General features: G+C 42.8%; 1 protein-coding gene across 6 annotated transcripts in view; it reads left to right on the top strand.

Moving 5' to 3' along the window:
- The window catches only part of LOC126336662 (serine/threonine-protein kinase 26), a 703,591-nt gene that overhangs the window by 523,056 nt on the left and 164,452 nt on the right, over window positions 1-16,083 (top strand). Inside the window, exon 1 of one of the 6 annotated variants that reach the window (XM_050000603.1) lies at window positions 1,544-2,305. The exons of the other annotated variants lie outside the window; for them this stretch is intronic. Within the exon in view, the coding sequence (XP_049856560.1) occupies window positions 2,126-2,305 (180 nt within the window). The 5' untranslated portion in view covers window positions 1,544-2,125. Of the gene's footprint in view, window positions 1-1,543; window positions 2,306-16,083 lie in introns of those variants that run through there. 6 annotated transcript variants of the gene reach the window in all.

Genomic DNA, 16,083 nt, shown 5'->3' with positions numbered 1-16,083 from the left:
CAATTCTATTCAGTACCTCCTCATTAGTTATGTGATCTACCCATCTAATCTTCAGCATTCTTCTGTAGCACCACATTTGAAAGCTTCTATTCTCTTCTTGTCCTAACTATTTATCGTCCATGTTTCACTTCCATACATGGCTACACTCCAAACAAATACTTTCATAAATGACTTCCTAATACATAAATCTATATTCGATGTTAACAAATTTCTCTTCTTTAGAAACGCTTTCCTTGCCATTGCCAGTCTACATTTTATATCCTCTCTACTTCGACCATCATCAGTTATTTTGCTCCCCAAATAGCAAAACTCCTTTACTACTTTAAGTGTCTCATTTCCTAATCTAATTCCGTCAGCATCACCTGACTTAATTCGACTACATTCCATTATCATCGTTTCGCTTTTGTTGATGTTCATCTTATATCCTCCTTTCAAGACACTATCCATTCCGTTCAACTGCTGTTCCAAGTCCTTTGTTGTCTCTGACAGAATTACAATGTCATCGGCGAACCTCAAAGTTTTTATTTCTTCTCCATGGATTTTAATACCTACTCCGAATTTTTCTTTTGTTTCCTTCACTGCTTGCTCAGTATACAGATTGAATAACATCGGGGAGAGGCTACAGCCCTATCTCATTCCCTTCTCAACCACTGCTTCCCTTTCATGCCCCTCGATTGTTATAACTGTCATCTGGTTTCTGTACAGATTGTAAATAGCCTTTCGCTTCCTGTATTTCACTCCTGCCACCTTCAGAATTTGAAAGAGAGTATTCCAGTCAACATTGTCAAAAGCTTTTTCTAAGACTACAAATGCTAGAAACGTAGGTTTGCCTTTCCTTAATCTAGCTTCTAAGATAAGTCGTAGGGTCAGTATTGCCTCACGTGTTCCGATATTTCTACGGAACCCAAACTGATCTTCTCAGAGGTCGGCTTCTACTAGTTATTCCATTCGTCTGGAAAGAATTCGCGTTAGTATTTTGCAGCCGTGACTTATTAAACTGATAGTTAGATAATTTTCACATCTGTCAACACCTGTTTTCTTTGGGATTGGAATTATTATATTCTTCTTGAAGTGTGGCATATGTGTCTCAGTTCCCGTCGACACGGATTCTTTGATTTATAGTCACTTTTGGTCTACGCTTACGCAGTCAGATGGAAGGAGAGAAGACTGTCTCTGAGGAAGGCGTGAAGAAAATTTTTATATCCTTTTTAATACACATATTTTTCTGTCATTTCTTGTCCTTGGACTCTTATCAGTGCAGTCTGGTGCCTGCAACTTGTAGATAACTTCTAGCTGATTGTATCTTATCCGTGATAACTGAGCAGTTTCGTAGAGTGAGTTATCATTTTCCCAGTAACCGAATGGAATCGGCATCGTATGTGCGTGGAATTTGATCAGGTGGGACATGGAGAAGTGCAGTCACGTCGACGACGTAGGCGGTCGGCGCGAGGCGACGCTTATCGCGTCGGGAGCAGCTGTTGGCAGCCCGCGGGCACGGCAGGCAGGTAGCGCGGCAGGTAGCGCCGTGGCCGCCAGAGGGCAGTGGCGGCGCCGTCACGTCACGGCTGGTGCTGACCCACAGCTGGGCCGCAAGCAGCCAGCCAGTCAGCGGCGCGCCGTGTCTGCAGGTAGCGTGGTGCGCGGTCGCGGCTGTGGGCTTGCGCGTGCCCTCAGTGTGTACGTGTTTGTTCTTCTGTGAATCTGACGCAGTGTTTCGAGAATGTAATTCTCCAGGCGGACAGGGCAGTTTCTTTCGTAGGTCTCCACACCGAAACTAACAACTGCGTGAAATGGCGGTGATTCTGCTGTAGAAGTGCCCTCCATATGTACTTCACCACAAAGTATTCAGCTACATAGGCAGTCGAACACTGTAACAGTATCGCCGGAATGTGGTCAATAGATCCAGTGTGCTAAGGTTTGCGAGGTTATTACTGGTGCCGATTACGCAGCTGTGTACAAGGAACCTATTATCCGTTCCGTCAACGTTTATACTGCGAGATTAGCAAAGGAAAATACCTGTAAACAGAAATAGGAAGACTGTAGGCCCTTTGGAGCTGACCACTCGGGGTGGAGGCCAGGCGTGGTAGTGTGTGGTGTGGACGAGAGTGATGGTCGCGTCACAACAATGAGGGGCACGTCGGAGTCTAACGGCAGCAGCAACGGAGTGTCGAGCCGGCAGCAGCAGTGGAGCCCTTCCGGCGGCGGCGGAGGCGGCAACCTGCGCTTCTGGCAGTCGCAGCACGCGCATGCCCCGCCGCTGCCGCCCCCCAACAGGAACGGCGCCGGCGCCGGAGGCGGACCTTTGGTGAGCGACACCCACATAGCGTGCTCTGGTCAGGGCGCCTTGCATCTACTTCTCTGCTCCGCAAGCCATTGTACGATGTCTGACGGAGGGTGTACATTGTACGAGGGTCATAATCCCCGTCCCACCCACCCTCTGCCACCTCTCTCCCCAACTGGTTCCGTACGCGGATATTACGCGGGAAGAAAGACTCGGTATATCTGCGCAAGTAAATGAGGCTGTCATCAGCCCCAAGGTTGGTTCCAAACCGCAGTGATGCACAAGACTTGGTCTACATCTACATCTATACTCCGTATGCCACCTTTCGACGTATGGCGGAGGGTGCTTTGTGTATGTCAGTTCCCGCTTTTCCTTTTCCAGCCGCGACTGGTTCTCGAGAAGTGACTGTTGATGAGCCTAAGTATGAACTCGAAGCGCTTCACCTTAATTGACACTCCGCAATGCACACAAAGAAGGAAGCAATATACATAGTGTTTGGAAATTTCCGTTACATACTTGCAGAGGGGAGTGAGTACATAATAGGCAATTTTGAATAGGAACCCATGTCCGGAAACGTCATCCAACGACGATGCAGAGTCTCAAACTTTGCGGCCTCGTGACCTGTAAATTTATGTATATACAAGATAATTCCCTGATGATGTTACAAACTGTCTAGAATGATGGAGAAAGTTGAGTGTATCAATTTGAAATAAGGCTTCCAGTACCGGAAACGAACGCTTCAACAGTTATCATCGAAAGCTATTCTGATATCTTTGATAGTGGAATAAATGTACCGATAATGTTGTTGCTAAGATATTACGGTTGGCAGTTTTCAGAGCTGGTAGTATGGACCATAAAAAGAAAAAAAGTCTAGTATACATGGGCTCAAAAATGCATTTTTAAAGAGCTGTGTGCCCTTTTTCAATAGATGAGATGTGTTTCACAGTAGCGAAGAGGAACAAGTGTTTTTGGCTCCTCATGTATGCATCTTAAGAACTCATGGTTACTGGACATTTTTTCCTTGTTTCGGTCCATACTATCACCTCTGAAAGTTGCTTGCCCAACAATCTTGCCAACATCAGTACCAGAACATGTATTCCAGTGTCAGAGGTATAAGAAGGCTTTTTGCTTTTAACTTCCGACTCTTTAGTTTCTGGTGCATGTATCCTAACTTCAAATTGATACATTTATCCTTCTCCATCATCCTAGACAGTTCACCACGGAATCACCCAAGTCGCCGGCGGCTATAACTTCATTAGCTTACATTTCTCGCCATGGGATCCTGTTCAAAATATTATGTACTCACTCCCCTCTACAAGTCCTCTAAGTCTGTAATCTGGAATTTACGAACACCCTGTATATTGACTGACTCTAGGAACGAACGCTCTCAGTACACGGTCGGTAGACCACACCCCAATCCTACAGTTAATCCGAGCGTGTGTTTCATCTCTAATGACCTCACTGGTGACGGAATTTCAATCTTCCTTCGTTCCTTCACACCGTCGTACAGAACGCATCTCTTGCAGCGCCTGCCACTGGAGTTGACTGAGCATCTCCGCGACGCTTTCGCCCTTACTAAATGTACCTGTAACGAAACGCGCTGCTCTTCTTCGGATATTCTCTATTTCCTCCATCAAGCTTATCTTGTATCGATGCCAGTCGGACCAGCAGTATTAACGTGTTGGTCTAAAAACGGTTTTATAAGCTAGCTCCTTTGTGGAAGGAATACTTTTCTGTAGATTCTTCCAATGAATCTGCCTTGCCAGCGATTTGTTTTATGGGGTGGTTCCACTTTAAATAGTTCCCTACGCATACTCCGAAATATTTTATGAAAGTAACTGTTCCCAGTGATTGCTCTGCAGTGTTGTGTAATCGTACAGTGGCCAGTTTTCTGTTACGCAATACATTACATTTGCGTATATCGAGGGTAAGCTGTCAATCTCTGCATCAACTGTCGATCCACTGCAGGTCTTCCTGCATTTCGCTGCAATTTTCTAGTGTTGCGACTTCTATACAACAGTAATAACCGCGAAAAGCCTCGTGGAACTTCCGACATTATCTAGTAGTTCATTTATATACATAACGTGACCTTTCAACGGATTTCACCAGCCAGTTACAATGGGCGTATAGCAGAAAGTGGATCCTGAACAGCCGTGGTTCTTGTCGTCCCCAGAAGTGAAAGAAATGACGATAAATATTATAGGACCGTCAGGTATCGAGCGTCGGATCTGTAGATTTTTAGTCCGGTATTCTCACACTGAGCTACGGAACCATAAATATGGGTCCAAAATTATACAATTGTAACGTCTTGATCTTAACGCGAGATACACGTTCGTTGAATTAATGCAGCTCTTGAATCGTTTCGGAACTTCAGCCATCGTAAGTTTGCTACTACAAGCTTTCCGCAGTGCATACCATCCCTCTTATAACGTCGCCCACTGCAGTTAAACATTTCCGTCGTACATCACGGTCACGCTCACTGAACAAACATGTGACAAATCGTTCAGCATTACTTTCTCCGGACCGAAATTATTCTCACGAACTCGATTTATAAGCGACCCCTTTCGTGCCTGAATTACACATCTTTAGGATTGTTCCAATAAATCCGAGTGTGGCATTTGCCTTCCTTCCTCACGCTTAGATTTATGAAATCATTTAGTCTTAAATCGTTCCGATTAGAATCTCGTAGATACTTGAAGATTGTGACTAGCTCCGGTGACCGCCGATTGCGTCCAATGACAACGGGCCTTTTCGTCCATTTACGCTCTTTACATTGCAAGTCATTATATTTACAGTCAGCTGGTTATCTTAACACCAAGTGCCGATAACTTACGTGCACCATTGCATATTGGTTATTTGTGTCTTCGTTTTTGTATATCAAACATGTTTCATCCCAGATGTGCAGCCTTAATGATGCTCCTTTCTTTTTTTTTTTTTCATAACTTGAAAATTTGTTCGAGTGACCAAAAGATACATATTTTGGCTTAAAACGAATATGCAGTTTTTAAGAGAAATGCAGCTCTTCCATTGATAGGAAACGACAATGTACACTTGCCCTCTTCTTTTCGTCTGCTAGTTGTTATTCTTGACAATCTATACACCTACCAGTCTGAGAGCAACTTGACCTTCTATCGAAAGACGTACTACATGTTACACGCCGATACAAGTGTTTGTGCCTCGCGTAGTGCATACCTATTTTTGAAGCCGTTTATCGTGTACCTGGATATATGAAAGTTAACGACCATCTTAACCAGTTGAACAACGAGACGAAGACTGCCCGTGTAGTGAAGACACTCTTCTGAGGATTATCTGCGACCACAACCGTTCTGGAATGTCCCCCATTTGTGTTCCTGCCACTTTGTATGGATACTCGATACGACGTAGTTCGGAAACTAAGTCTTTCTTACTGTCTGTTCATCGGACTTCATGTGCGTATGTGCTCTCGAAAGACCCTATGAATTTCCTCATTTAATTACAGTGAGCTTCTGTTGCGTTTAACGCTTCTCAGTGAAACTGCTTTCTTTGGTTTAGTGCACTGGTTGTTAAACGTGGATACTACTCTGTTAGTTGTAATGTGACACTTTTGCTAAGGCATAATCTTTTTGCTGGTTAGTCAGTCACGGAAGACGTGGAGAAAAATGTCTCCCTGCCATCTGAAGAAGTACTAGGAGTCTTGTTCTCTTAAGGTTTGTCGAATCCAGTGGAATATACGTGTATAACCCTCATTGGACTGTTCTTCTGGCAGACAATATTCTTATAGCACTTCTTTGTACATACTTCTGAAAATGGAATTTAATCTTATCAAGCGAGTATTTTCCGATAGTTAAGAGAACTCGATAACGCCAAGAGTGTTTAATTGCTTTTGAGATCCCCTGGAAATTTACAGAAAACGGCAAATGTGATTGTATACTTTGTGTGTTTCACTCGTTAGAAGGAGCGTAGTTTCAACGCTCCTGTTGTCATCCTGAAGAAGACTCCACGTCTGGTACCTTTTACCATCCTGGTCAGTGGAGGTATGGCATAGATAAGAATGCACGGACGTGAAGGGCCGGTAAGAGCCCATTATGTAGTACACGGTAAGGTGTGAAGCAAGACAGTTCCGGCAGATGCCACACACAAGCTAGCAGAGGTAGCTAAGTGCACCCATTGCACTGGAAAATATTCATACTGCTTGTTTCTGCCATCTCCTCACCATCGTCCCAGGTGTAAGCTACACTATTGTTCAACAGCAGTCGGTCTTAAATAATGAAGAAAGATGTGTGTTACCAGTTTACCGACCTATGATAAGGGATTCTTCCGCATAACCGACAATACCCTATTGTTGCTCGCTATGGTGTGTCTGATGGTGTAAGCTTTAACTGATTCTTAAACAGTTACAAAATTAGCATTCTGAAATCAACAGTATACTCTTTTCCGTCTTCGGACCGTAAAGCCCGCTCAGCTTCTGCAAGTCTTCAGATTTTTATCCAGAAATATTAAGAATTGTCAGCTGACAGATTCGTCTGTACGTCATTTCATTCACATTTCCGTAAAGAAAATAACTGGAGAGAACAGCATATATGTCTTTAGGAGGGCCGTAAGCTGTTTGACTCTGCAGGAATGCGGTTAGTCCTTCGTGCAACAAGATGGATTGACCTCGGACGTATTTGGTCAGTCAGTTGCGTGTACGTTTCGCAGTATTCGTGTGGGCTCTCTGGTAACGTTTTAAACTGTACGTTCTTAAAACCATTGAACTCAAGAGAATAAGAAAGAATGTTAAGTTAATGATATTATTTGTAATGTATTTCTGCACAAGAACTCGACAGAGTGGAATTTTTGTACTCTTGTCTAATTTGGTGAAACTTCGCTTGATTGGTTCTGATCTTGCAATATATATTTGTCACCATATTGAATACAAGTCGCCCAAACATTTTGGTTTTCATTGCCTTCGGTGGGTTGAGCGTCGAATTTTCTTCGATATCATCTGGATATACCAGGACAGGGATAGGTGCAACTATCGTCCGTGCCATGTTGGAAGTGTGTCTCGTGGCTGAGCCCCGGAGTAATTTTCAGAAATTACTGGAAGCGTAAATCGGTATGACAAGATGAGTATTCGAATTCTTCTCCTTCCGAAAATGAGCTAAATATCGTGGCCACCTAAACATCTCTAGTGTTTTTGTAAACCTTTCGCCTGTCGCGTTTTATAGTTTTCTAGACCTTGTTTTGTAATTATTGTTGCTAAAGGTCTCCCCGTACCTTATCATTTGCCCTGTAGAACATTACACTGTATTACCACCCTGTAGGGAGCCATATGAGTATCGGGAGCTGCCCATTTCTTCCAAAAAACGTCAAAACATTATGCCACTCGGCTGTGCCTTACTGTCAATTCAAGGATCTGCTGATGGCAGTTAGGGGTAGTTTTATTTTTCACCGACGAAACTCAAGGTCGTAGGTGGTGTTGCGGGCTGTAGCTACTGTCTGCGGCCAGGAATATTCCACAACACAGTTCGCACGCGGAAAATGAGTCAAATGGACGGTGATCTACTGTCGGGGGTAACACGCTGCGCCATTCCATGCTGAAGAAAGATGATGTAATCATAGCATTTGATAGTTAACCTCAGTCATTGTTGATTTATTGATGGGCTGATTTTCGTTTTCTAGCCTCTAAACCTTAACAACAGTAAACGTAAAGTTAAAGATATAATAAGAGGTACTGGCTACAGAGGAGGGATCACACCCACTCAAGGCAACTTGAGCGCAAGGCACATCACAGCAGCAGTACAGCCAGGCCTGTTTTTAAGTGCAATCATCTCACTTGTTGGATGCTGCCGTGTGCGTCTGAATGAGCGTACGAGATCAACAGAAAAATAAGCCTTAACCTGCAGAATGAACGAGATAATCTCTTACTGCAACCCAGTCTCTTCCAATTTAATCTTCTGAACAAAGTCCTTATTTGTTCCCTTATAGGGATTATCATATATTCCTGGAGTCATCATTTAAAGCCAGTTCTTGAAATTTTGTTAGCAGACTTTCTACGGCTAATTTGCGTTTATCCTCAAGTCTCTGCCAGTGTCAGACAAACCTGTGACCATTTGCGCTGCCCTTTGTGCCCTGCCAGTCCTATTTGGTATGGGTCCCACACACTTGAACAGTCTTCCAGGATGGGTTTCCCGAAAGATTTATAAGCATCTCCTTTATAGACTGATTGCATTTCGCTAGTATTGTACCAATAAGCTGAAGTCTGCTGCCTGCTTTACCCACGACTGAACGTATGTGACCGTTCCACTTAATGTCGCTATTAAGTGTTACACCCAGGTATTAGCTAATTGTTAACAGAGGGGCTAACTTAGCTGCGAATTGGGCATAGAATCTAATAGAGATTGAATGTATGGAATCTATACCACAGGAAATAAAAGCACAAGAGTTTCCTTAGATCACAGAATCAGCAACGATAATGAGACAAACATAAGACTGAAAATGAGTATGAGGTGAGTCAGCGTTGTTGGATCCAACGACACTTTTCAGTTAGTGAAGTCACAATGTTTGCGTAACAACATGAAACGGCAAGGGTCCATTAAAAATACAATATTGGTTCATACTACGCACACTCTCCATGCATCACATCACACAGCGCTGAAGAGACGCCAAATACGCACACACTTCACCTTACGTATTTGCATTTCCTGCAATCAAATTCGTTTCTTTCGCTTTATAATTACCTTGGTGTCGAGTATGTGTGCATTAAGCACGCGGGAAACGACTGATTAATACATAAAGGAAGGGTTCAATTTGGCACTTTCAAATAACGCTCTTAATGTTCCGAGGTTCCTTGACACACACACACACACACACACACACACACACACACAAGGATGTGGACAAAGAAAGTGCGTGGTGCAACTGGAAAAGAACATTTTTCTTTTGTTTTCTCTGGTCCCAGCTGAACATAATTTTTACGTATCTGTATGCAAAATTTGACCCCGAATTACGCGAATTCGACTTTTATGGTTATCACTCTGTCGCACCAATTGCTTAAGTCCGAAGTATTGCTTAATTTACAAATCCAGAGATCTGAATTTCAATCCTCGATTGATCCTAAATTTCTTAAATGTCAATCTATCGCATCTTCCATTTCTGACAATAGCTTGTTAATAAGAAATAGCAGCGAGTTGCATCATGGTTCGGAGTCGACGTTAAACTGTAGCTCCGCTAATAATCGTTTGAGTAAATCAGTTCAGGTCGGAAGCCGGCGAGAGCACCACCACTTGCAATAAGACCTTGCTTAGTTCAGCAGTGTGGCGATGAAACCAGCGTCCGGCTCGATGACGGCTTACGTTTCTGTATTAGTAAGTCACAGAGCAATATTATGAACAAGGTTTCAAAAATTATACGGGTTCAGAGAACAAGTTTCGACCGAGATTTTTGGGAAGTTTCTCTTGATTGTCACATTTATGCCGTAACTGGAATCACGTGTCAGATATATCCAGTTGGGAACGCCTTTGCCCTACTCCCAGACTGATGGCGTTTGGCCGAAAAGAACGAAGGTAGGGAACAGCCAACCTGGCAGTCCTGTCCTCATAAGAAAGAAAAGGAACGCATGTACATTATAAAAAAGTGTGTGTACCACATGTCCTCCTGAACCACTGGATCGATTTCAACCAATCTTACTGTCGGACAACTGTCGCTGTGAGGATAAGATCCAGTTCAAGAGATATGACGTCATAAACAGTGAGATCCGTGAAAAAGTGACGCGTTATGCATGAATTTCTAATACATATGTTATTTACTACTAAGACGCTCCTACAGTCGAAGCAGCTTGAGGATAACCCTGACTCCTGGCAGCGTTTTTAACAGTTTTCAGCTGCGAAGCGGAACCAGCTGTAGCCGAAAACAGTAGTTGTCTGCACAGATTGAAGAGGCGTCGCTTTAGAGACGTTTACAAAATCGTGTTGTAGACACGCGAAACAGCTACTCGCTGCTACTTGGACATGTAACTGGAAATATTGTTTATAATCGGGTTCTGAATTAAACAGACATTGCATTTCTACGTTTATGCACTTTTTGTACGACTGTTTCATAATTTGAAAAGTGTTTTCTCGAATACATGGAAATGAAGTTTTTTTGTTGCACTACAACTACAGTTAACTTTTTTCGTTTCTAATGGAAAATTAGCAATATAAATTCCAGGGCAGTGCTGGTTTTGTTAGCTAGTATTTTTTTAAAATGTGATCTCCTTAAGAAGAGAGCAGCTCTGATGACTGCCCTAAAAGTAACGTTGTAATTCAAGGCGGAGTTTAAAGTGAAAGGTATGATATTAGGATTTTTATTTTACTAGTGTAAAAGTCATCGTAGTTAAAGTGGCAGGTTAGTTACAGAAACAGTTGGTTTGATGCAGAGGTCAGTATGCACAACGGCGTTTATACACAGAACGGACCCGAGCGGAGACGGTGGCGAGTGTGGGACAGGCGGAGTTTGTGTGTGCTCTGCGGCCGACCAGCCTTGCCGCACGGCGTCCTAGTTGGCCGTGGGCGCATGCCAGCACGATGTGGCACGCATTTCCTTAGGCGACCGTTGCGAGACCCTGGGCTCTGGTGTCTAGGCCGGCGGCCCCGTGTGGCGTGAGACTTACCATCTGACGACAACCTGGCTACCAGAGACTTTTTATATTTCTGCGCTGCTTTCCAGATGATGCCGCGACCTCGTGATTAAAAGGATGAGAGATGCCGAATAGGCTTACGCACGCAACGTTTTCGCGTTGCAGTGTAGTGTTGTGCGTCATATAAACGAACTAAGGAAGATACGTAACCTTCAGTGATGTTTATCTCGCTTTTATTTTCGATGTCTTTGAGTTCAGTGTTTTCCTTTCTTTGCAAAGACAAAGGAAATTTTTCTATGGCTAAATGTTTTCTATGGAAATATACTGTAGTGTTTCGCGGCTGGTGTTTTTAAGAAACAAAAATTCACAGCAAGTGAAAAGTATAAAAATGAAATCTCTTGGTGTACGACTGCGAACGCTTGCCTGTCGTGGACAGTGTTCCTCATGCGTCCCTGAAGGATCAAGCCAGTGAACACACAGGCAGACGTAGTCCCACGAGTTACAGCAAAGCACTCTGAAGTTGACTCAATGAAAGAAAGTCAGCTAATTTACGGTAGTGTGGAATTTAATACAGACCTTGACGCAGCCATCTCGATTTTCTTATATCATACCTAGGCACCAGGATGCGACCGCCTTCATGGAATATCTCTTGCCTCACTGTCCCAGTGAGCGACGGTGGATCTTCATGGTCGGCAACATGACAAGTACCCGTTAACAAAAAGTGTAAAATCGATTAAAGTAGAGACAGTGTGTGAATGTAGACTTCCCCGGCGCTTACGAAAAGCTGTCGGACTTCCAGCCGGGTGGTAGCGTTGAGATAACCGCGACATTCCGAAGAGTACCATACTATCATCTTCTGGCGAAGTGCCGAGGTATACAGAGACATCCACAATATCTCGACACTTCGCGAGATGTTGATGGTACTATGACACTCGTCGAAAAATCGTGGTATCTCAACTATACCACCTACATGGGAACTCGAGAGCTTACCATCATAAGTACAACGCGAGATGCTGATGGAGTATGACACTCTTCTAAACATCGCGGTATCTCAATAATACCACCTATGTGGAAACTCGAGGGCTTCTGATCATAAGTACAAAGAATATTTATAAAAAATCTGCCGGTAGATCGGAATAGCGTACTGCGACTAGTATGGAAATTTCTATTAATTCTCTGGTTATCTCACCTACACGAAGGCATCTTTCCGTGCGACATAGCATACTTAGGACTAGAGTAGCAAAAACTACCGTAAGCTATTATAAGTACGCGTAGACTACGGTAGTTTTCCTGGTAGCTTTTGTCTGTTCTAACCGTGTTGCCTATATGTTAGGTATGTCGCATACCTGTTGGGCGCTGCCTCATTTCTATGGCTTTGTTTGCGAGTGCGATCTTTGTTTTACTAGGTCCCCCAAGAAACCGGAAGTGGTGAATCGTCTAGAAACTGAGTGCTACGTAACATTTCCTTTCTGCGTACTTATCCTCCTGTCTCTTACCTAAAATAAACAGTATTTATAGCAAAAATGAAATTGTTAACGTTCTTTCGGTTCCTTTCGAAAATTATTGGTTTGCAACGTGAAACGGATACACCTTTATCGTATAGCGGTAGAAAACGCACTTTTCTAAAAAAGAAAAAAAAAACACATTTTTCTGTTATTCCTAAACAAATTTCGCACGTGTCAGTTATAACAAGAAACTCTTGCCTTTGTTCATGATGAAGAACGTTGTATTGTGTACAAAATAACAACAATAATTATACAGAATTTTTTGTGTTTGTGCATGTAAACAATACTTGCATCAAAAGTAATTGTTTTGGTTACATAAAAACGCAGAAATTTCTTGATCAAATAATTTATTTATTTATAAAATGAAGTTAGTATTTTGTAAGGATGTAAAATAAGCAGTGAATTAACACTGAACGATATGCGGCTTTAATTATGTCAAAAAAGTAAACAAATAAAAAAAAGATAAGTAATTGGTTCCAGTTCCTCTCTTTTCCCTTCATGTTTTCTCCCCTACCAAAACTATCAAATTGAGGGTTTGGTAGTGCGCAACTCTACGTGGCACTAACCTTAATGCTTCCTTGTATCCAGCAACTGAGTATTTGTACATTCCATACAAATTTCCAGAGTACGTCCACAGAACAACATCGTCGATGAAACCATAACACCGTTGATTTCTATTCGCGTCAGATGTGAATTCCTTTCCTTTTTAGAGAATGAATTTCTGCCTTTTTAACACACTTGGAGTTCCCAAATGAGAGGCTGCGTGTAACTGCAGTGTGCAATCAGTGCAATAATGTAAGTCATTGTGCCATACCAGTTCACCACGAAACACGGTTACATGTACGTGTTTATTTAAATAGGCACTTTTTCTTTACCGCCCTCTATTATTAAATTGGCTGTAGCATAGTTCGATCTTCATGATCTGAGTGTCATTTCTACCCCACTGTAAATCATTATTTGTCTTTCACAAGACAGTGTCCAGAATTTGGTGGCGAGTGCATTTTACTCTGGTATCAGTTGCCATCTTTCCTGTTGCATTCGTTGACGGTTGGCGAGAATAATTACTCCTGTGAATCACCCTCAATTGCTCTAAAACTTTAGTAGTCGTCATTGTATGATTTACATGTGTTAAGTGCTGTTACTTCAGTCCATTGAGAAATTGAGTTTTTCAGAAGCAGAGTAATCTTCTCAGGGGTCTTCAACGCATTTGGTTAAGTATTTTCCGGTAGCATTGAGGAAACCGTGGTCTGTCGCTCCGGCTGGAAAACGCCTCTCCCTTTTGAATCTTCTCAGTCTCCTTTTTAAAGCTATGTAGCGGAGCACTGAACAAGAGAGTGTGACGGATGACAGCTCTACCTCGTGTGTATTTCGTACAAGAGCATCACTTTCCATGTTTCCCATCGAATGTCTGCCTAGCATCGGCCTCTTTCACAGCTGTAGCTCGGTGAGTGTTCATTCCACGTTGCTACGAAGGGTATCACTAAGTACTTCATTCATTTCACTGACTCTTTTTCACTGCGTTTGATGGAGTGGATCGTCTCGCGCGAATGTTATGGGGAGTGTGCTGTGCTGTGCTGTGCTGTGCTGTGCTGTACTCCGTCTATGCTCGCTGTGCCGACACACTGGTTTAATGCCGCCGGAAATAGAACGGAATAGCCGCGCCGATTGTAAATTGCTTTCGACCCAACGCGCCGGATATTTCGTTAGGGCGAGGCAGTTGGCAAGTGGAAGCAGTCTTCTGTTTGCTATCACATGCAGTTGAGACCAGAGAACGCTTTAATGAAAATAAGTAGATGCTACTGAAAAGTCAATGTTAATGCAGAAGTTCCGAGGGAATACTACGTGCTGTATATAACGCTCATTGCATTTATGACTTAGTAAAGATATTGAGTTGTTCCACAGAAGCAGCTAGTGAAACAAATTGTAGGATACCATTTACCGTCTTATTAACGCCTCAGTTGTGCAGCACAGTCGCGTTAGCACACACTAAAATTATTTGCGCCAGAAGTCAGCGAAATAAAACTGAAGCTAGAATTTGTCACTAGTTACACTTAATGGTTGGTTATCGAAGCTGGAACATTACTTGTTAGAGGAAGAGGCAGACTAATGTATTGTGCAGTAGCAGGTAGTGACGGAGAGCCGAACGAAATACAAAGAAAAGTTTGTGCAAAGGCCATGAACCAACATTTTACTACTTCGTAATGGATCTTAGGAACAAAAGCAAAAAAGGTAGATGGTGGAATATTATTTATAAGAGAGTCTTTCATACTAATGTTGTGTGCAGCAGCATGCAGATTCCGTAGAGCCGAACGAAATTATAGAAAAAGGTTTCTCAACAGGCGTTGATCTACCGCTGTAGACAGCGGTCGCTTGAGTTAGAAAGAGATGTAATTCACAGGAGCACTGAATAAATACTTGATGAAGATTACTCCTGTCGTGGGAATTTCTTCTAGTGCGTGTCATGGATCTCATTGCCGCGATAGCGAAAGTTCCGTTCTTGGCTCCACGTCGCGATGCAAGTGGAGCCAATAAGCTGTCGTATTTACTTTCCTCGCCTTAGGCTCATAGTCAGCGCGTAAAGCCTTCAAACCGACTGTTTTTGAAAATTGTTTACAAAATGAACTAAAATTAAAGTACTCATGGTATCCTAGTCGTATCGTTTGGAAGAATCTGCAGCCATACAAATGTAATATTCTTCTTGTTTTCGTTGTGTATTACGCATTTTATTTAGTGTATAGAGACGTGAGTACAACGTCGAGGACTTGAGTAGGATTGATCTAGTTAGCATCAAGAGAATGCCATACAACTTTGAATCGAACTACACGCTAGAACTTTATGAACGCCTGCTGCTGCTGCTGCTGCTGCTCCCTGGCTGCGCTTGTGGCATGGCGAAATGTGTCACACACCCCATGTTGTGGCTTGATTACCAGTCACATTTCATTCGAAATAGTAAAAATGGTACCGAAAAGGCATTAGACGTATTTTTGTATTCCAGTTATTTTACTGTCTCGGTTTTGTCAAGAACAGGCACTCTGCTACCATCAAAACAAGCCGTTTCATTCTTGGGAATTCCGGTAATTTTTTGTGGCAACTCTAGGGGAAAGTAACGTTTTGTTTTGTTTTCTCGTAGGTGGTGTATCCGTGACAAAGTCGAATGTAATTGAAGTTTCCAGATAACTTACTGTACTTAATGTGATGGTAGCAGAGTGTATTCGGGATCTGAACTGATGAGAACGCCTCATATAGAAGGGATGGGGTGGAGGAATAGAAACAATTTCGTACAAAATAAAACTGGTAAGTATCGAAAAAACGTGTTCATTAACCACCAAACATAGTAACTCTACCACTTTATAATAGGTGCCTTCTGAGAGAGTATAATTTGACATTTATTCTTACAGTTTTGTTGTCAGGCAGGTAATATTTTAAAAAAATGGTTCAAATGGCTCTGAGCACTATTGCACTTAACATCTGTGGTCATCAGTCCCCTATAACTACTTAAACCTAAGTAACCTAAGGACATCACACACATCCATGGCCGAGGCAGGATTCGAACCTGCGACCGTAGCGGTCACGCGGTTCCAGACTGAAGGCCTAGAACCGCACGGCCACACCGGCCGGCTCAAGGAGACCATCAGCATGTTAGTTAATTATATACGTACATCTAATGGGACAGACTATCGGTAGGTGTCAGACGAAGGGCACACAATCCAGTTCACAGCAAA

The sequence above is a fragment of the Schistocerca gregaria genome, chromosome 2 (genome assembly GCF_023897955.1).
Source record: "Schistocerca gregaria isolate iqSchGreg1 chromosome 2, iqSchGreg1.2, whole genome shotgun sequence".
Taxonomy (NCBI): domain Eukaryota; kingdom Metazoa; phylum Arthropoda; class Insecta; order Orthoptera; family Acrididae; genus Schistocerca; species Schistocerca gregaria.
This window is presented reverse-complemented; position numbering and strand designations above follow the sequence as displayed.